Source organism: Numenius arquata, chromosome 2 (genome assembly GCF_964106895.1).
Source record: "Numenius arquata chromosome 2, bNumArq3.hap1.1, whole genome shotgun sequence".
NCBI lineage: Eukaryota > Metazoa > Chordata > Aves > Charadriiformes > Scolopacidae > Numenius > Numenius arquata.
Genome location: NC_133577.1, coordinates 127,890,203 through 127,912,452, shown reverse-complemented (window position 1 = coordinate 127,912,452; position 22,250 = coordinate 127,890,203). Strand labels below are relative to the sequence as shown.

The following is a 22,250-nucleotide window of genomic DNA, read 5'->3' as shown; positions in this document are numbered from 1 at the left end:
CAAGGGAAATGAACAGTGGGTATGTTCCAAGCTGTACAGCGTGGATAAATTCAACACAAAAGCAACTAGCAGGGGCACATTCAAGGAAGATTGTGTTATATATCCTGGACTAAAACCCAGAAAAATACATGTCCTTCATTTTCTGCTGAAGAAAGGAGAATTGTACTATCTCATTGCTTCAAAATAACAAACTGTCCTTTGATTTTCAATTCTCAAAATACCTGATGTTTTCTAGTCTGAGAAGCCTCAGATCTTCAGCCAATATTAGTTAAACTTGAACAAAGGCAGAAATATTTTTACCAAGGCTTCTGTTCATTGGAAAATCTTTATTATTCTTATTTTTTATTGCAGGGTTGGGGTTATTTTACAGTGGGTGGGGGTAGGTGTGGGGAGGAACATTTCAGGTAGATCCCATTTGTTGGTACCACACTGTAACCAGACTATCACACCAATTCAAAGACCTACACATATGTATTTTCATCATTATACTTCTAGGCAACATCTTTGTGCAGATTCACATTGCTTTCACAGAGTTTCTTTAAATAGGTTTAATATTATTAAATCATTAGATTAACAAGCCCTTTATGGTTCAGTGCAATGAAATGCCTATGAATCATCAAAGGAAACAATGTAGGAAACAATATTATAATGAAGAACATTATATTGGATTTACTTCTGCCCTAGAAAACATATTGTTATCCTGCACATAACAAGTTATTGCAGAACATTCATATCAAGGTCTTAAAGAGACAAGATAGATAGATAGATTGCGACAATTATTAAAATGGAAATGAACATTTACTCAATAATAAACTTGAACCTCAATACGGAGTGAACAGTGCGAAGCTTCTCTTTTGTCAGTTTGGCTTCACGCACCTACATCACAGTTCAATTTGGCCCAATTTGCATTTAAATTCTGTACATCTAATAACCATATATATTTACTAGCTAGCAAAGATTTACCACTGCATCTTACAATTCTGAAGGAGGGAATAAAAAATATGTATAAAAAAAAGGGAACTGGCAAGCACTGCTTTCACCTAGCACTGACGGTACAAGGGAATTTTATGCTCTGATCTCAACAGATTTAAGACCTTATCAAAATAGGATTTGCAGAATCACTCAGTGGAAGTGGATGTATTTATACTTCCACTATATCAAACCTCGCTACTTCAGAACTGACATCAAGGATATGCATATGAATTTAAACACACTTAAAGGGAAATGTTAACCTTTCAGGGCGGTATTCTTAATTCCTCAAATATCCTGTTATTAACAGGAATATGCATTTCAAGTCTTTGTTTACAGCATTTGCAGCGGTCACAAGTGTTAAGGAGTGCAGTCTTTAACTAATTGTTCATTATTTTAAAGCCTTGCTGCTCCGGTTCTCACTTATGTGCAGGAGCCCTGATCAGCTTGAAGAGCAGCGAGAGAAATCATTCACCTTATTTCTTCCTTTCTGGTTTAATTGAGGCCAAACAGGGAAATACTCAACACAATATGATTTTTGCCCCAAGCTGCAGCCAGCCTGTTGTTTCAACTAATAAAAAGTCTGAGTTTTGGAAAACCCTGCTGGATGGTCCCCAGACAGAGCAAGCTGAAAACAGATCCTCGTTTTCTACCTTGATGGCAGTGAAGAAGAAAGGAAAAGAAAAGGGAAGAAGAAGAAAATGGCATTTGGGGTGACTTTGCCCAGAATCAGTGAAAAGAAGCAGCAACTTCTTTGGGCAGTGTCAACAAACTTTGAGAGATAAAGACAACTCCAACGGTTTCAATAACCAGCAAGCAATATCATATGCACATTTAATTAGTGGGAGCTAGCTTTTGCTGGCAAGTGTATGGACGCTAAATCGTACAGTTAAAAGAGCATAAAGCATTTCATTTAAGTGATAGGGTTGCAGGTAATTGAACAAAGTGTACTGTGTCAATTTGTATTTAGGTTAACAAGGAGTGAGCAATTAAAATGACTGCCAATTTGTCTTTAAATAGAATGTAACATAAAAAGAGACGATCTCTTCCTGCATAAGCAGCCGAGGCAAGACCATCAGTGGCTCTGTGTCAAGCAGCCTGTGCCAATTTGCACTAGCAAGGAGGCTTATTTTGGATTCCAATATACATCTGAGGGGAAAAATATGCTATGTATGACCCCTTTGCCTCAGTTAAAAGGGCTCGTGAGACATACAAAGCCCCTGACAGTTGCCATTTGGAGCAGACAGCCAGGATGCTAGTTCCAAAGGATCCTCTTGCACATTTTTGGACATTAAGTGGGTGCTTGGATGTGGACGGCTTCAGAAAAGAGACCCAAAACGCTGCAGACATCAAGATCCATGGGATCTCCTTTATATGAGATGCTCTAAATCTTGAGCAACTGATCCCAAACTGCTGTGCAAGGTGGAACCCAAGCTGGCAGGTCCCAGAGGGGGATCAACACAGAAAAATCACAGCCCAGAGGTAAAGGGAAATAAAGCTGAAGGTGCATATGCAGCACCCAAGTCAAGGGTAAGCAAAGCGCAGTAACAACCTGGAGAACTGATGTATAACTGAACATCCTCATTTGACAGCAATTGAACACGCAGCCTGATTTGGGACAAGCTGCATGTTCTCAGCATCTCTTTGGAGGAGATTCATAACAGCTTTGATATACAGTTTAAGGCTGCTCCTGTTATCAATCAAGGAGTCATATCAACTGCCTTCAGATGTTCAAGACAGACAACCAGGTCTATGTTCATTGCTTTCAACCACCCTTAGTGGAAAAAATAAGCTTACGAAGATGTCATTTCATATGACCTATGTTAGACAGGTCTCAGGCACCCTCTTTTCTCCACCAATCATGAAGTAAAAGCAATAGCTTATGCTGAACTGTCTTTTTGATGCCTACACTATGTCAGGTGAATTTGATCCCTGACATGTAAAAAATCAACATACTGCCCACACTGTCTCTCTTTCCTGAGATGGTCCACACTAGGTCTTTCACACAACAAAGGTCTTTCTGGTTCAAATCCTGTTTATTATAGAAGTCACCAGGGAGGATTTAAGCAGGCAGGGATGTGTCCCTGACACGCTCGCCTGGCCTGGGGTCCTTAGGAAATTGCATCCTTTGACAGTTTGTGGTTTAGTAGCTTCATCCCTGAGTTTCTTTTGAGCTCTCTGCTGCCAGCATCTCATCCCAACAACTCACTACTGCTTGCCTGCCTCCTTGCTCCTGCTCTTTTGCAGACTCTTTAATTTGAAACAGATCCATTAAGACCAGCCACTTGGCTTCTCCCCACTTCTTCCTCTGGGTCTCATACACTTTATTCATCCATTGTGCTCTATGAACATGTTGATGTTAGGTGGACATCTAATGGCTGACATATTCCACTATGTCAGAAGTGGAACAACCACCATTCCTGCCTCCAGAAACTCATCAGATTCCCATTTCTGTCTGGCTTCTCATTTAAGTGCAGAGCCTGACAACTGGGTAGACCAGAAGGGGAGACCAAAAACAGATCCCTGGGGGCAGTGTTCAGGAGAGGACTTGTGAGAAAATGGAAGGGTTCAGCCCCAAAGGGTCTTTTCTCAGCAAACTCCTATGAGACCCAGCTTTAGGAGATGTAAAGTGATGACCACCTATTTAAGCCAATGAAGTCAGGAAGAAGATCTGGGCATTGAATTCATTAATATCAATGTTCACTAAAAAGTGAACGACAAGAGAAATGTCAAGGAGAGGAAACAGATATCAGATGAAGACAAATGAGAACAAGAGAAAGAAATTTTAAAAGCAATTAAGGATAGAGAAGAAACATAAACAACTTCAGCAAATAAAGAGTTCAATAACTAGTTTAGAGACAAGACAACTGAAAAAATGAAAAGAAAAAGAAAGGTGAGAGGGTGGGGAATCCATAGAGAAGGAAGTATAACTGGACAAAAGGGGGAAAGAGTAGAAAAAGAATGGAATAAACAAAGAGGAAGCACAAATCTCGCTTGGGCCACTTCTGTATTGATTCATCAAACCTGTACAGGCCAAGAGGGTTCAAAGACGGTCAATGAAAAAGTGTTTCTCTGGAACACAAATACTCTGTATAAAATAACAGAGTGAGTGATATCCATGCTCTCCAGCATTCGCACCTAATTTAGAAGTGATGGGGAACATTGATTCCTACCTATCAGTGAAGAAAAACACATGCTTCCAGAAAACATTCAAGACCCCAAGTCAGACCTAAGACCCAGACAGACTTGCAAACACGACAATTGCATCTATCAGGGTAACTGCTCTGTGTCAGATGTGATAGAGAGAAGTCACATCAGAAATACCTACCCAAAGGAGGGTACCGTTCTCCTATCATTTGCACACATGGGAAAGCCTCACCCATGGCGCAAGAAAAACGAGGCATGGACCTGGACAAGCTGTTCACCTACACAGGAAAAGGTGGAACAGTTCTGCTGGGCTAAAACCTGTGCACTAACCAAGAAAGTACCTCATTTCTCAAGGGAAATGGTAGTCCTGGGGCATCCAACTTGGAGGTGCAGACAACTAGCAAATGGGGGCCACGCTCCACAGGACTTGGCAGTTTTGTAGCCCCAAGTATAAGACAGAGCTTTATGAAAAATACAAAGACTGTACACTTTCCGCCCCAAAGAAAGCTGTCATGTTCAAACAGATCCCTAACTCCAAGAGAAGGCAAGTCAACCAGCTTGACTCAACCAACTCAGCCAACTCAAGTCAGACCAATGCAGAGCCAAATGCCCTGACTAGAGAAAAAACAAATAGCCCAGAAACTTTCACAAAGTTTTGATCAATATTATTAGTGTGGTGGAGTTAGTTCACCCTCTCAGTCCTACCCACTGTAATGGGGTATAGCCTGGATGGAAGCATATCTCCAAAGCCAGCCCCAAATACTGCCAGTGAATGCCTCCAGAAGCATTTCTCCGGGAGGCTTCAAGCAGCCCTGAGCTCCTGCTGTGTGCTGTGGTCCCTAGGCCTTATCCTGCTTGCTAAACCTTAGTAATGCTTAGTTCTCCCCTACACTCAGCCTTATACTCCTTCTTGGCCTGCTGGTTTGATCCTGCTCCTTTTGCCAAACCCAGTCCCACTGTTTGGGTCTGATTCCAGCTGACCCCTAAACTCTGCTCTTACCCAGCCTCCTAGCCCAGCCTGCTTGTGCCTGACTCTTCTGGCTGGCTTCTGTCCCTTGAGCTTCTACTACCCCTGGATTTGTGACTTCCAATTTCTGCCTCCCAACTGGCTTAACTGCAGTCCTTATCTCTCTCCATCCAAGCTAGTTTGAACACTAAACCCAACTCTAGGGAGCTTCTTCTCAAAGTTGCAATCTCCTGATGTTGAATACGGACTGACATACTTGCAAAGATTTCAACCCCTTGGAGAAAATGCAGGACAAAATCTGTGGTCTTTTAAATCTGAAAGACCCCATCTACCCTTACTCAAAGGAGTATTTTCTTAGCTTCTAGCAGCAGACATCCCATAACCCCTTGATGGGCAGGTTGACATGGACAGGCAGACAAACCCAGCACCCTCACTGCACCTTCTGACTGGTTACACACAAGGCAAGTCTCACTTGGCAGATGTACAGCAATTTTACAGCAGAATATGAAAGACCTGTGTTAGAGAGACCATGAATGTCCCAAAACACTTCCTCCAGCCCCAGGAAATTTCATGGAGTTCTAATGCTACCCAGGAGAAATGTGTGTGGCCATGGAAAGACAGGCAAGAGGTCTTTGGTTGAGACGAAAGCCAATGGAGCCTAGTATATGCTAAGAGTCAACTAGGACTTGATTGGGACAGCAAAGACTGGTTTCCAGTGAGGCCTCCATTAGGATGCCTACAGTATGGCCAGGAAGACCTGACTACTGAAACACCAATGAAAGGGGCTGGGCCAGCAGGCACATCCTTGGACTATCCGATCAGCTCTGCTTCTTGGTGGAAAACTGCATGGAATTGCTTTTATCAGACACTGCTTCCTTCCAGGAGTGAGCTAAGCTAAACTGAATTAATTAAATTAATTTATTACAGTTTACCTGACCCATTTTGAACTCAAATTAGACGGCTCTCACATGCCATCTATGTTATAGCTAGAAACTACTGTCAAAGCAATGTGAATGCTGGAGAAGAAGAAATGGGTTGCGCAAGTATCTCAAAACATCAGTAAATGCCACAAAGGGAGACAGTATTTTTAGGAGGCTCTTTACCTGCAGGTGGGTCCATTCTGTATTTATTCTCTTGACACCAACCGACTGGTCGAAGTCTGCAATCCAAGTAAAACAACCACTGGTCATAGGATTCAGTCTCCTCCAATCCCACATAGCGAAGGCGTAATCTTCCTCCAACATTTTCAACCACACTAACTATCCAGTACTGAAAGGGATTCTGGGAATCCTGCAGCTCTATTAAGGAATCAACTGTAATGAGGTCTACAGGGTTTTTTCCTCGCAGAGGCTGTTTGAATAGAAGCAAAACTCCTTATTTTAAACTTTATTTGAAGACTTCTCAAGGAAACAGATGACAGCAGAAGATTATTTTTGTTTTTCACACCATCATCCAAGCGATCAGCAAACAGTCTGTTCTTCTTCTATTTTACCCAATGTCTTCCAAGTGCAAATTCAGAAGTAAAACAGAAAACAACAGTTGTGCTAATTTCTCAACCGACATCATCAACAACAACAAAAAAAGAATAATAAAAGGTGGAACAGCTCATAAGGCTCATCCACTTAGGATGCTGCTGAACAACTCAAAGCCCAATTATATTGGAGGATTTCAAACCAAATTCTCATTGATTGCAGCTGATAAGAACCAATCACAGGACTGGACACTGGTATTTACCTAAAAGGCTACTACTTTGGGCATGACCCTGAAATTGTCCTCTGTGCACTAATCTTTCCCACCAAAGGCTTTGTCTCATTCCTACTGGCAGGTAGAGCAAATTATTCCCCACAGCCATGGATGCAAGAGTCTATGGTGGTTACTCTAAGCCCCAAAGCCAAAAGCAGGTTCCCACCAGCTTAAGTGGTCTTGGGATCAAAGCCCAAAGCACACAGGATTTGCTGGGTCAAGCCACCACGCCCAAGAAACGCCAGTGACTGAGGTTATTTGCTTGCACACAGGATTTTCTGTCATCCCAGTTTTGCAACCATTTACACATGTGCTTAACTTTACACCTGCAAAGCTGCCAACCGCAGGCATTAAAAAACCATGAGATGCTTTGCAGAATGATACCTCTGGGGCTCAGTGTTTTTGTGTTGTGATTGTGAGCATCTCTGTTTTGTCAAGCCTTTCTCCACTAATGTAATGGTCAGATTTCTTCTTTTTTATTAAATGTAAGTTCCAATTCTTATGCAATTTCTGGATACCAGGGCTTTAAGAGCAGCTCTAAAAAACACCCCAAGAATTGGGAGCATTGGTCCCCAAAGGAGATGCTAAACACAGGCAAAATATTTTAAAAGCAAGGACTTTTTTCTTTTTCCTGTGTGTTTGTCCCACTTCTACTTAATTAAATAATATAAACCTTTCACAGTATTTTTTTAAATATTAATTCTGTATATCAGAGTCAGCCCAGGATGGTTCTTTCTAGGAGTGGCTAGAAAAAAAGAGAGGAGAAAGCCTTATTTTTCAAAAAAGGTCCCTTTCCTATTGAATTTTGAAAATATTGAAATATTTGAAATGCAATTGATTTTCCCTACATCTCTCTTAATCCAAAAATGCAGGCAACAGAATGAGAATTTGGTAAAAAATGTAATTAAAATTAACTAAAACCTTATCACATGTACAGTTTTAACGAGCTCTGTGTTTAATAGATATTTCTCAGAACAATATATTTGCCATTATAAGCCACTCTTCTATAGTGTTAGCTACAAGCACCTGTATAATCTCTTCAAATATTATTTCATGGCAAAATGCAGTGTCAGAATTTAATAATATAATAGAAATCTATTTTAATGGGTTTTTTTTCCTCTCATACAACTGCTTCATTGCAGCAAACCATTCTTTAATATGAAATGATGGTGTAATGATTTAACTTATTATAATAAATCCCTAGCTGTATAAAAGCGAATATTGCTTCTCTGATTTGTGTGCTAAATTTTAAGCCAATGGGTTGTCACTTACCCCTGAGAACTGAATGGCTAAGATTAATAATTGGCTTTCATGAAATATTAACATTTACCATAACGCAAGAACTCTTTATATGCATAGCTAGCACGAGAAAAAGAAAAATAAAGAAGTATCACTACATATTGATTTAACAGTATAACAACAATCTGTAGCACTCAAGAACAGCAAATCTGTCGACAGGGGGTTACATACATTGCACGACACAGACAGCACTAAGCATATATATTGCATAAAACGCCAAAAAAGAGGGTCAGAAACTGTTTCAAGCCAATGCACTGTTTCTCCCTCTGCGTTTCTGCCTGGGGCTGCCTCTTTTCTCTGCCTGCAGAAAGGGAACAGAGAGGTCCGCGGTGGCACTGGCGTATACCAGAGGTGGGTGATGGACACCACCAGCTTTTTGCATACACCACCTGGGAGCGGTCCAGGAATGGGGATGCAGCAGACCTGAGGTTGTGCATTATTTTGGGCGTGCAAGGGCTGTTTCCTAACAGATTGCAGGCAAAATTAATTAATTCTCCCTGCCAGGTAGCTCATACTGCAAAAGGATGCAGCTGCAGCAGGTGGAGGGGGGGAGTGACCAGGGACAAAATGATCAAAAATGGTGCCCAGATCCACACTTACTTCCAAAAAGCCAACATGGGGGCTTACACAAAGGCAAAATCGCCTGTATGCCTTTACTCTCAGCCTAAATACAGAGGAGCCAGAGAGAATTATCTCCTGCAGGATAGGCTGCCTCATCTCCAAATGCCCACAGAGGAGAGCAGGGCAGGTCGCAATGGAGAAGGTGTTTGAACTAGATGATCTCTAAGGTTTTATGATTCTGTGGTCTGCCTGCTGATGGGAAGTGGTGAATGAATTCCTTGTTTTGCTTTGCTTGCATGTGTAGCTTTTGCTTTGCCTACTAAACTGTCCTTATCTCAACCCATGAGTTTTTTCCTCATTTTCACTCTTCTGATTCTCTTCCCCATCCCAACCAAGGGACTGAGCGAGCGGCTGCGTGGTCCTAGTTGCCAGCTGGGGTTAAACCATGACAACCACCCAGCCTTTTTTGATTACCCAACTTTCTAAGTACCCTCCAGCTTAAAGGCCAAACAAACTACCCATCAGCCGGCCAGAAGCAGAAGCCAGCAGAGGCAAGGCAACGTTGCCACCGACTTTTGGCCGGCGCTGGATCAGACTCCGTTGCCGGCACACAGACACTGCAAGCACATAACCCTACACGTCGGGAGCGCAAACACTGCTGCAGCACGCACACCATATCGGATAGAAACTGCAATCTAATACATACGCCTTCCAGTAAATTGGCAGGTGCAGTCCGGGCGCCGGTCAAATCATGGATGAGAAACTCCGTCCAGTCCATGTATTTCTCTTTGATTGCTGGGGAGGACGAGGAAAGAAAAGAAATGCTTAGCTCAGCAGACTGCAATGGATTTGCCACGTGTATTTTAGAGACATCTCCTCGGGGTCTACCAGCTCTAAAGTTTTGGATACAATTGCAATGCAGACCAGGAGAAAAGCTGGTTTGTCACCCAGTTCCTTGGGCAACCCATGCGCATGGTTAAATCCCAAAATAAGTGAAGGTGTTGCTCCATTGCAGCCATTGACAGTAATTTACAACATCGTGGCTTATCATCTCCATCTCTCCCATTCAAAACTGGCCGCTGCTTGTGTAACCACTTGTTTCCTGCTTACCACATAGGCTCAGATATGATTTATAAAGTCCCTTTGTATGTTCACTAATGACCTCAGAGGAAAAAAACCTGTGCAAGCTTTCAGTTCCTTGACAGGACAACAGAAACTCCAGGTGCTTGCCCCCACAATGCACAAGAATCAACCCTAAAAACATCATATGTCAGCTACCAAGTTGATACACTTGCAAGAAGAAAGACATAAATAATTTATCCATAAACTTCTATTTCATTTAAAAAAAAAAATTAATAATTTTTGAGCAAAACACTGTAAGCCTGTGTTACTTCAGGGATTCATATCCACATAGTTTTACAAGATTTGATCCAAAATGTATAAATGTTGCACCTGGAATTAAATTCTGGTTCAATTCTTGTTGAAAACAGTAAAAGTTGGGCACCAAAAGGCAATTCAGCAAATCTCAGCTTCAGAGATTCAGACGCCTCTTCAAGTGCATTGTGCAACCAGAAACCCAGAAACAAGACTTTAATTCCACCTGCCTGTAAATAGGAATTAAATTACATCAGAAACATTTTTCTCTCCCAAAAATCTTACCTATACGTTAGACAATCAACAGTATTATAGTTATGTTGCCAACACAGCAACACCTCTAGAAAGGAAAAATCACAAGCATTTGAAAATTAAAACATTTCCTCTGAAGAAATAACTGCATACACCGTTTAAAGACCACTACCCCACAGGGGACGCCAGGAAGGGCTGTAATTAACCAGCGTAAGTCCAAAATAATTAAATGATAGCAGCCCTCATGTTTTGCTCAAAGGAAGCAGACTCCTTTGCTCCACGCTTTAGGGAAATACCACATTAGTCAACCACGAGCAAACCGATCTGAAGCACTTTCACACACATCAGGGTGGCTTTGCTAAATGTTTTAAGAGCTCATTGACTGTGACTTCGCAGCCCTTCCCAGAGATGGGTGTCAGCTACCGTGATGCCTTGACAATGCAGAACCTGAGCTGTGGGACCTCTGAGAAGGTGCAAGCTCAGTGGTTAGAGCAGGAGGACTTCAGATTGCAAATGCAAACAGCAATGTGAGCACAAATATTGCCACCATTGCCTCCAGACAAGGAGACAAAACCTTCTCAAAATGCATCCTTAAGCCATCTGGTGCTGCCAAACAGTGAATTAAAGACATGCAAAGAGGGAGAACTGGGTTTTCCAAAGGACAGTTAGAATGACAGAATCACAGAATGGTTTGGGTTGGAAGGAATCTTAAGGATCACCGAGTTCCAATCCTCTGCCATGGGCAGGGACACCTCCCACTAGACCAGGCTGCTCAAAGCCCCATCCAGCCTGGCCTTGAACACTGTCAGCTCCCCAACCTGTTCCAGTGTCTCACCACCCTCACAGGAAAGAATTTCTTCCTATCTAACCTAAATCTCCCCTCTTTCAGTTTAAAACCATTACCCCTCGCCCTATTGCTCCACTCCCTGATCAAGAGTCCCTCCCCATCTCTCCTGTAGCCCCTTTAGGTACTGGAAGGCTGCCATAATATCTCCCTGGAGCCTTCTCTTCTCCAGGCTGAACACCCCCAACTCTCTCAGCCTGTCCTGATAGCAGAGGTGCTCCAGCCCTCTGATCATCATGGCCCTCCTATGGACTCCTTCCAACAGGTCCATGTCCTTCTTATGTTGGAGTCTCCAGAGCTGGACCCACATGCTCATGGTTGGGTTTGCTTCCAGTGTGGGTGCTTGGCACACTTGGGCTCTGGCCCATACTCAGTTTACACCCTAAATACCTTATGCAATCTGTACAGTTGGCCACAGACAAAGATAGAAGCTGTGCCCAGCAGACTGTACATCAAACCTCATTTCTGAGTTGTGCTCCTTCCCCAAAAGCCGTTTCTCCCAATGTCACCTGAACTACACATTCCGTTTATAGATCTAACTGACTTTGAAAGTCCATTTAAATGTATTTAAAATTAGCAAACTTTAAAGTGCTGGACTAGAGCCTTTGTAAAATAACACTTAAGGCAGCCTGGAACCACTCTAAGTCTTTGCAGCACTGATTTTGCATGATTTCCAGGAGATTTATGACTTTTGCATTATTTAAGATGAAGGAATAGCCTGAGAAGAAATGGTTTATACATGGCACTTTCTCTCTCAACATTTCTGTTGCGTACACCCCATCAGTCCACCTACATTACGATAAAGAAAACAAGCTTCATTTTGGCATCAGCGAGAAGATAGTAATTGCTGTAATGAATGAGACTGGAGTCCCTCTAGTTGAGGCTTCTGCCTCTCGCTGCAAACGGCACTGGGTGCATCAGAGAAAGGTGCAAGTTGAACTTCATTTTGGCTCATACCCACAAAGTTGTCAGCCAAATTTTGAATGCCAGAGCTTCATTACTAAGGAATGACAAATGTGATAAAAGGAACACGGTTCAAATTTTCAAAGCTGGCAGGAGGGGGAGGGGGGGCGGGAAACAGGATTTTCAAAGTTGACAACAGATTTCAGAGGCTTCCATTTCCAGACGCCCAATTTGAGATGTCTCAATGGTGCCCAATTCACAGATCTTGCTGTCTGTCAGTCAGTCCCCCTTCTAATGCCTCTCAAAAAAAAAAAAAAAATCCCTTGTCCTTTTTAAAAGACTTACACCTCACAGCTCTTCGACACCTAAATAAAATGGGGCCCTTCTCCACATTCAAATCCAGATTATGGGCTTCCAAAGTCCAAAAGTGCCAAAGTGACCTTTGTTTTCAGACTAAGCAGACTCAGCTGAAAAAACAAGCTACTTCCCATTTCTGAGTGGTTTCTGAGCCATCCTCCCCAAAAAAGTCTAGTATCTGGTGTTTTATTTTATTCTTCTATTGCGGTGTAGATAAAGGGACTCTGAAAACCTCTGATTGCACTGGAAGTTTTAGGAACAGGGATTTGCACTTTTTTCTGTGCCTATAGAGGGCAATCGGTCTTCTCAGTACTACGGTTCAAGTCATTACAATACAAATATTAATTTTTAGTAGTAATGAAGTGAATCTGAATCATCACGATATCTGCAAAAGCCTTCGAGGACCAAGCAAAATGTTAAACAAGAATATTCAAACAAAGGAAAATCTGCTGGGTAAATGAGAATAGCTGGCGGTGTAATGCTTGGGTGCCCAACCTCAGCATCTATCTCAAGCGATGCTGGTGCTTCTCTGGTGTATCAGACTCGGCACCTGTGAACCAAAGCACTGATTTTCAACCGCTAATTCACATTTTCACTTGTTAGCTACAGGAAAAGACCCAACTGAACCTCTCCTGCTGCAGACAGGCTGGAAGAACTCTGCTTTTAGAGCCCATCCAAAGCTGGCTGGCCAACTGGTGGGATAGAAAGGTGGACAGGACAGAGGATCCTGTTCCACGGGGACCTAAGCTCCACTAGTATTGCTACTTTCAAAATAACTTTTCCTTCCTTAAATAACTTTAGTGAGTCAGGAGTGGTCCATGAGCTCAGATACCTGTTTTCTCTACCTTTCAATGGATCCATCTTCCCAGAAGACCTCTGTGAACCTTCCCCAGCCAGAACCTGTCAAATTGAATGCACCTTGGGAATCTCAGCTAACATTTCTGTTGTCATTGGAGCTGGGGGAGACACACACACAAGGAATAAAACAAAAGAAATTTCATCAATCCTTTTCAAAGAGAACCATTTCATGTAGGGAGGTAGGTCCTTGTACAAAAGCCAAAAGCCACAGAGGACAAAATGTGTCCTTCAAACCTTCAAATGGAAATACTCTGATGAGTCTCCTCCAACCACAAAGTGTGATGGGCACAAGCAGCAATTTACAAGCACACAATTAATGTCACCCTAATTCATGTCAGCCTAGCTCTTACTGAGTGGCACAGACTCAAAAGGTGATAAGAAATCTTCATAGTAAGAAAGTCCCTGGTACTTCTGCCTGGATGGCAAAGGAGGAAACATCCCTTGTTCTCCACAATCCAGGGAGCTGACAAAACTGTGAGGAAGGCTTTTACCCATGCACAAAATCCTCTCCAAGCAGGGGTGAGCACTGAAAGCTCCCTGGTCCCTTTGCACACCCACCCTTCCCTCACCAGGCACAGTTCATCTGTGAAGATGGCACCTCGGAAAGGGACTGTCACCCACCCCACAATGGGGCTCCAAACAGGCCCAATAACAAGAAATCATTTGAGATACTCTAGTTACATTGAAGCTACTTTGGAAATTATATCTGAAGCAGTGAGGGTTTGCTTGACCAAGACAACAGTAACATCATCACGCTGATTGGTCCTAGAGCATGAGGCTTTGATGCTCTACGAGGACACAGCTTGGCCAAGAGTCCCACTACTGCTGTAACAGACCCATCTTAGTGCCAGTCCCTTGGTCCTGAACAGGGTCTGCTGTGCAAAAAAGTGACCAATATGAGATTGTGCAATGGTTTGAGACCCTGGGGGACAACTGCCATCAAATTTATCATAGCAAATGGAAATGATTCAAGAGAAGTAGAGACATGGTAACAGAAAAAAAGACTCAGTTTCGTGATCCCAATGATGCGAAGGCATGAGCTGAACCAAATGATTAAACACCAGATAATCCAGGGAGGAGACAGATATTAGCAACACTCTCACCATGGAAAAAGCATCGGTCAGAGCTTGCACCATGTTAGACACAGCACAGCCCAAACACAAGGCATGCACCACACAAAGAGATGCTCCCGAAATGCTGGTGCTTTTGTAACTACTTTCCTTTCCAGGTTTAGCAGGCGACATCACAGCTCCGTGTGGAGCTGCAGCCTGTGCAGGCAGATGTGCTGGTTTCCTTTGGATCAGGTTCAGTTCATCCCGGAGCTGGCATGGGTGGTTGCTTTCACATCTCTGCAGCTCCAAGGCCAAAGGCTTTAAAGCATCTTCCCGTCACAGAAATGCCACAGAACCACCTGCCTTAGAGCAAAGCAGCCCAAAACAGAGACCAGATCTACACATTGCTGGGCCAAGGTGTACCCGTAAGTGGAGCCAATAGTTCTGCTTCAGACTGCACTCATGCAGGACTAACTGCACAGAGAGGAAAATCCACCTGGATCTAGATCACTACAGAAAACCTAAGAAAGATCCCACATCTCTCTCCCCAATTCCTGAGGAGCACCTCAGGAGTGGCTGTGGTGCACCAACCTAGAGAAGAGAAGGCTGAGGGGATCTCTGATCAATGCTTATAAATACTTCAAGGGAGGGTGTCAAGAGGATGGGGCCAGTCTTTTTTCAGTGGTGCCCAGGGATAGGACAAGAGGAAATGGGCACAAACTTGAATATAAGAAGTTCCACCTAAACATGAGGAGGAACTTCTTTCCTGTGAGGGTGGCAGAGCACTGGAACAGGCTGCCCAGGGAGGTGGTGGAGTCTCCTTCCCTGGAGACATTCAAAACCCACCTGGACAATTTCCTGTGGAACCTGCTCTAGGTGGACCTGCTCTGGCAGGGGGGTTGGACTAGATGATCTCCAGAGGTCCCTTCCAACCCCATGTGATTCTGTGATTCTGTAACCTCAACTGAGGAGTTGTAGGGGTGCACCAATTCCCAGACCCAGCACCAAGCTGAGCCCAGACTTTGCCTCCTCCTGACAGACCTTGGTGAAATTATCCACACCTGCAAAAGTGAAATCCAAGTACTGCTGTTTCACTGCAGTCTTTGCAGAACACCACCTTTCTGTCTCCCGCAGAAAAAGGCAAAGCCCTCCTGCCTCCTTCAATCAAAAATATTCCTTTCAGAGAGCAGCTTCCAGTTTGGCAGATATTACAGCAGATTCTTAAATTAGAAAGAAAAAGGACTCTTCCACATTAAGACTATTTATTTCCGCAGAAGTGACGGTACAGGTTATAAAAATGAGTTCCCCTTCCACAGGGCTGAACCTCATCAAAAAATTGATCGCACCCAATAGCCCTCCAATAACAATAATTCCTCCCGCTTCTTTCTCTACTTGATTCAGCCTACCCCCAGCCTCTCTGACTCCCATTCCTCTCTGCCATTTTTTAACTTTTACTCATTCCTCTCATTTTCCCTCTCCGGGCTGTGACTGGACCTGACCGCTCCAAACCCGGGCACCACCACAGCAGCTGAGGACCAGGGGCTGCTGCAGCCTGGCCAGTGGTTCAAGTGCAAAGTACCACTAGCATCCCTCACCGTGCACCAGGTTTTCACCATCAACTGCTCAAAACCAGCCCTTTCCCCTTGCCCTGTGACCACAAAAGCCATGGAAATAGCAGCTAAAAAAGGCCAGAGAGCTGCAACCCCTCCACCACCGCATCCCCGTAACCCCCGTGAACAGCCAGGGCAGCGGCTTCCTTCCCGGTGCAAAACTGGCTGCCCCCACAATCCTGTAAATCTTTGTGCCCTGCCTCAGCCACAGCGTGTAATAGGTTCAGATTTATCTGCCTCTCTAGAGAAATAAGAGATTAAAAGAACATTTACAGTCCCATGAAAGCCCTGAGTCACAGGCACTCCATTCAATGAATATGAGACACTATTATCACATTACCAGCTCTTGGGATTTTATCTAGTCTCCCAGTAGCTGCTGTTTGTCTTAAAGCCACGTCTCCCAGGGTCATACGTTTATATGAAAATGCTCATTCTGTTTTGGTTTGTTTTTGTTTGTTTTTTTCAAGAACAGTGCACTACAAAGCACAGGAAAAACCTTGAAATCTGGAAGACTAACAGGACAATGGAAAGAACATGCACTTTTTTTTTGGCCTTTTTATGATTTATTTTTCCCCAAAGCCACTCCCTCAACTGACAATGGGTTAGAGCACCTAAATAAGCGACTCCTCAGATACAACTTTACATACCCTGTGGATACCCTTGCCCTTCCCAGACACAAGGGAAGGTATAAGAAGCACAAACAGAGGTCGAACAGGTCAAGACCGTGCTTCCAGCCACCAGCGAGCAAGTAGTGTGGCATCACTTCAAAATAATACATAAAGCATGATCATAGAATAGTTTGGGTTGGAAGGGACCTTTAAAGGCCATCTAGTCCAACTCCCCTGCAATGAGCCAGGACATCTTCAATTAGACCAGGTTACTCAGAGCCCCATCCAACCTGACCTTGAACGTTTCCATCCACCCCTTCTCTGGGCAATCTGAGCCAGTGTTTCACCACCCTGAGCATAAAAAATTCTTCCTTTCATCTAGTCTAAATCTCCCCTCTTTTAGTGTAAAACCATTATCCATTGTCCTATTCCAACAGGCCTTGCTGAAAAGTTTTTCCCCATCTTTCTTGTAGGCCCCCTTTAAGTACTGGAAGGCTGCTCTAAGGTGTCCCTGGAGCCTTCTCTTCTCCAGGCTGAACACTCCCAACTCTCTCACCTGTCCTCACAGCAGAGGCGCTCCAGCTCGGATCATCTTTGTGGCTTCCTCTGGACTCACTCCAACAGCTCCATATCTTTCCTCTGCTGAGGCCCCAGAGCTGGACACAATGCTCCAGGTGGGGTCTCACCAGAACCAAGTCGAGGGGCAGAATCCCCTTCCCTTGCCCTGCTGGCCACACTTCTTTTGATGCAGCCCAGGACATCGTTGGCCTTCTGGGCTGCAAGCGCACAATGTCAACTCATGTTGAGCTTCTCATTCACCAGTATCCCCAAGTTCTTCTCAGCAGAGCTGCTCTCAATCCTTTCATCCCCCAGTCTGTGCTGATACCAGGGATTGCCCTGACCCAGGTGCAGGACCCTGCACTTGGCCTTGTTGAACCTCATGAGGTTCACACAGACCCATTTCTTGCCCTCTGGATGGCATCCTGTCTCTCAGGTTGGTGTCATCAGTAATGATAATACAAAATAACACATAATGCAGGATTGAATACCTATTCCCATCTATCTACCTAGCATTTGAGCACATGGAGCACAAGACTGCAGGCATGAGGACAACCTAACACTAGCCCATCTGAGAGGACCTGAGCCTCTGCCACCAGTAACAGGACCCAAGACAAGTAATAACATCAAATGATGTTCATTTTTGTCCTTACTTTAAAAAAAAAAAACAACCATCATTAGAAAAAAAAGCTTTTCATGGTTTGTTGTTGTTTTTTTTAATAACTCAGGATCACCAGCAACCTGTCGACACCTCTACTAAAGAATCCCCACTGGATCCCATCAACCTCTAAACAACAGAGGTTCAATTTTCTCATATGTGAAGTGCAGAACAGCATCTTAAATAGCTTTATAAAATGGTTTAAAAACTTTGGGATAAATCTGCTAAGTCACAACACTCTCATTGTGGCAAATATGCTAATTATTAAAAATTTAACCCCTTCCTAGGGTTGGAATGAATAAAAATGGTTCACAAAGAGGAATTATAGCTGGAACAAACCTGGGCTTTTCTTGTCACTCCATTATGAAATAAGCTAAAATATCAGGGTCTTATAAAAACATAAATTTTCTAAACAGGTAATTCAGGATGTTCAAAATTTTATATACAGATACTATATACATATTTAAGATATGCAAGTTCTGAAAAGGTAAATAGCATATTGAATCATAGAATCATAGAATGGTTCGAGTTGGAAGGGACCTTAAAGATCATCGAGTTCCAACCCCCCTGCCATGGGCAGGGACACCTCCACTAGAGCAGGTTGCTCAAAGCCCCATCCAGCCTGGCCTTAAACACTTCCAGGGATGGGGCATCCACAACTTCCCTGGGCAACCTGTTCCACTGCTTCACCACCCTCACAGTAAAGAATTTCCTCCTAAGACCTAATCTAAATCTCCCCTCTTCCAATTTAAAACCATTACCCCTTGTCCTGTCACTACCCTTCCTGACAAAGAGTCCCTCTCCGGCTCTCAAATATTTTATATATCAAATATATATATATTTTAAATATCAAATATATTGCAAAAATATAGAAACCTTATAAAATTAATATTTCCTTTATTTTTAAAGTTGTCATAGTTGTCACATATTTGATGCAATATTTATATGCTATAAAAGTCTTAACATACATATAACTATGTTATAAAGGTCTAAATGACAGAGTCAAAATGAGATGTCTTTATATCAAAATAACATAGAACGCTAAAACAATTTGTTTAGACTTCACCCATCAAAACAGTTTGTCAAAAGTGACATGTTCTCACAAAATATTTCCATTTTGATAAAACAGCATTTTGACAGAAAATGGTTGAATCCAAACATTTTCCTTTGGCTTGCTGAACTGTGTATGTCCCTGTGAACCAGACTGGATGTGGCAATGGAAGTGCTGTCCCTGCTCCGGGATCCCCCTGTGTCCCTACGCAAAGGGCTCAGGCTGTGTCTATGACACTTCTGAACCAACCCCAAGTCCTTCAGGACAGGGAACACCCTCTGCTGCATACTCTACAAAGCCTAGTACAAGATCCCTCATTAGGAATTTCCAAAGTAAAATAAGTCAAAAATAATTTAAAAAAAAATGCTACTTAGTCATTTACCAGCATTTTCTCTAATAATGACTGTTCCTTTGGGATTCTTTAGTGGGCTGCCTGGAAAAAGCCAAATGGGGCTGGAGACACCTTCAAACAACTTTCTTACTTAAAACTTCGAACAGTCTTCTGTTCTCACACCAGCAGGGTTCTGTGGCTTGAAACGGATCACAAAGTAATGAAAATTCAGTGCAAAAAAGAAAAAAAACACGTGCATCAAAAAGCTGTTGATCTGATTTCCTGATGATGCAGCCATAAATATCAAGAGATACCAACTTCAGAGCTCAGGCATCACCTTTCATACACCTGTCTTAAATATGGAAAGCCTTCAAAGAAAAAATTACATATAGAGGATTTTCACAGAAATTAGAAGTTATAAGCAACTGTCCATCAAAGAATACACGTGCTTAAAATACATTCCTGGAGTCAGCAGTACACTGTGGTCCCATTCATATGAATTTACAACAGGCTAATAAACAGATGCTAGAAGGAAGTGTGATATCTGTAGGAGAACGAGTAGCTCTTGTGTACTGTCAGAAGATGCTGCTTTAAGCTATCGACTGATCTACTACCTCTTATAACTCTTAATTACCTATTTTTTTAAATAAACAAAATTGAAAATGTGTAAACTTCAAACTAATCTTGTTTAGCCCACATGAGCTACTTCATATAATAGTACTCTGCATGATTTTTTAACTGTCTTTAAAATACTTGGTGAGCTCTGGTTTTTCAGGCTACCCAAACCACCCTGGTCCCATTCCTAAAAGAAGACTACCCATGCTGCACTTTTTATGGTCTTGACCCGAGAAAGGGCCAACGCACAGACTTTGACCCTTGCGTACCCAATCCTGCACGCAAGAGCACCCCTCGATAAGCAAAAGTAAAGAGAAGTAAAACCAAAGAAAGGCATGAACACATGCTTTGGGTTTTCACCTGAAGAATTCCCTTACAGTTTTTCCTATGCAATTACACTGAATTTTATTATAAGGCAGCTGTTATCCTTACTGCTGCCATTCACGGTTTCTAGAAATGATCCACTTATATTCTCTCAGAGAAAATGAGCAAGTTCACATGCAAAAAATTGTCTCGTCCACAGGAGACTTTACTTCCCAACATCCTTTGAGTCCTTCACAGACATACACACTATTCCCCTTGGGTTTCTCTAGTCCTTAATTAACTGTTATCTTTTTAACAATAAAAAAGCAGCTGGTGGTTTGGGAGTTGCTTTTCATTTCTTGAAGCTTGCTCTGGCCCATGCTATGTCTCCAACCCAGCTGTGGGAACCACAGGTGGAAGAAGGAAAGGAAGTAGATGTGGAACGCTGTAGAACAGAAGTGTGTTTGTGCAGCCAGGTTGAGTGGATGCTATTTTGGTAGGACGAGGGGTATCAGTTTAAACTGAAAGAGGGGAGATTTAGATGAGATTTCAGGAAAAAATTCTTTACTGTGAGGGTGGTGAGACACTGGAACAGGTTGCCCAGAGAAGCTGTGGATGCCCCATCCCTGGAGGTGTTCAAGGCCAGGCTGGATGGGGCTCTGAGCAACCTGGTCTGGTGGGAGGTGTCCCTGCCCACGGCAGGGGGGTTCAAACTAGATAATCTTTACTGTCCCTTCCAACCCAAACCATTCTATGATTCTATTACAATGAAGTTACCTTTTTGTAAAATGCAAGATCCTGCAGCGAACCTCTCCATTAACTCACTGCAGCTCAGGAAGTCTGGCAAAACGCTTTGCCAGGCGAGAAATAACTGGCAGGGAGGTCACTGCCTACAACTGCTGAGGCACTTCCATGCAGTAGGTTCAGCTGTCCTCACCCCAAACACAACATTATGGAAGCAAACACACTTTTCTTAAGAGACCGCTGCTATGGCTTTCTGCTCACTGTTAAACTGCCCAAAACCAGAAGAGAAATTTGCCTAATAAATCCCAACAGCGTGCTGACCTGTGTGCCATTAACTCGTATCAGCCTGCCTTGATTGACTGAGTACAACGGCCTCAGGTACCCACCCTACGTGCAAGCTGCAGTAAATGATCTACTCATAAGTACTGTGATTAATTACTTCCCTTCGGTTAAAGTCAATATTCTACTTGCACTGGATTATTTAAAATTAAAAAAAAAAAGGGATAAAAAGGAGAGGTGCGTTGATAATGGGAAGCGGCTCTGCTCTATCTTGGTGGCATTATCTATCAATTGCTATCAGATTATGTAGATAAAGAACAGCAGCAAATTTATCAGCTCTATTTGCACTTGTCACATCCCTTCGCTGAAAGAATGCTTCATGTAAGCACAGCCAGGGACCACCGAGATGCAGCACCGCTCTCCCTCGGGACTAGAGGAACTGGGGAGGAGGGAGAGCAAGATGCAGGTGGGAGATGGCAAGAGGGGAGGGAAGCTCATCTCTTCCCACCCTCCGCCCCACAGGAGGTCCAACCAACTCATTCATCTGGTCTCTCAACAGAACTGCAAGTCACCTGCGGCCACCCAGCATCAACAGGGTGGTATTCAAGGATGAAGCATTCAACTTTTCAGAGCATTTACCATGAGTAACCCTATTTATTTATTTTTTTAATTTTTTTTTACATGAATTTCAGCTGGGACACAACTCTGAAACCTTGCTATTCAGACTAGGTGCCAAACGACAGGAACATCCCCGTTACCCCACCACAAACTGGGACCAGCAGCCTCCTGGCAACTTGGGAATGCAAAAGATCCTCCCAACACAAGCATTTTTACTTGGGTCAGTTAGCTGGTCTCTTCTATCTGCAGGCACAAATAAGGCTGATTATTCTGATTTTGCTATAGTATCTAAGGGGGTAAAAAAAGGATGACTTTATTCTTGGCTACCTATGCAATAAATTAGAGGGAAAGCTGATGCATCACTACAAAGGTCATGCTGTTTCACAAAGAACAAGCGATTTTTGCTTCTCCAAAATTTTTTACCTAAACAGAGATTGTAGATTTTTTGTGCGTAGCAATAACATTGGTCCCTGCCCAATTCAATTCTAGGTACAAAGGTAACTAAATCTCATTGTTATCAACAACAGTATTAGGAATGAAGCAGGAATG

At 43.1% G+C, this 22,250-nt stretch overlaps 1 protein-coding gene across 1 annotated transcript in view; it reads right to left on the bottom strand.

Moving 5' to 3' along the window:
• The window catches only part of SFMBT2 (Scm like with four mbt domains 2), a 101,047-nt gene that overhangs the window by 54,025 nt on the left and 24,772 nt on the right, over window positions 1–22,250 (bottom strand). The window contains exons 4-5 of the mRNA XM_074168200.1: window positions 9,393–9,481; window positions 6,187–6,433 (exon numbers count right to left, since the gene is read on the bottom strand). Of these exons, the coding sequence (XP_074024301.1) occupies window positions 6,187–6,433; window positions 9,393–9,481 (336 nt within the window). The remainder of the gene's footprint in view (window positions 1–6,186; window positions 6,434–9,392; window positions 9,482–22,250) is intronic.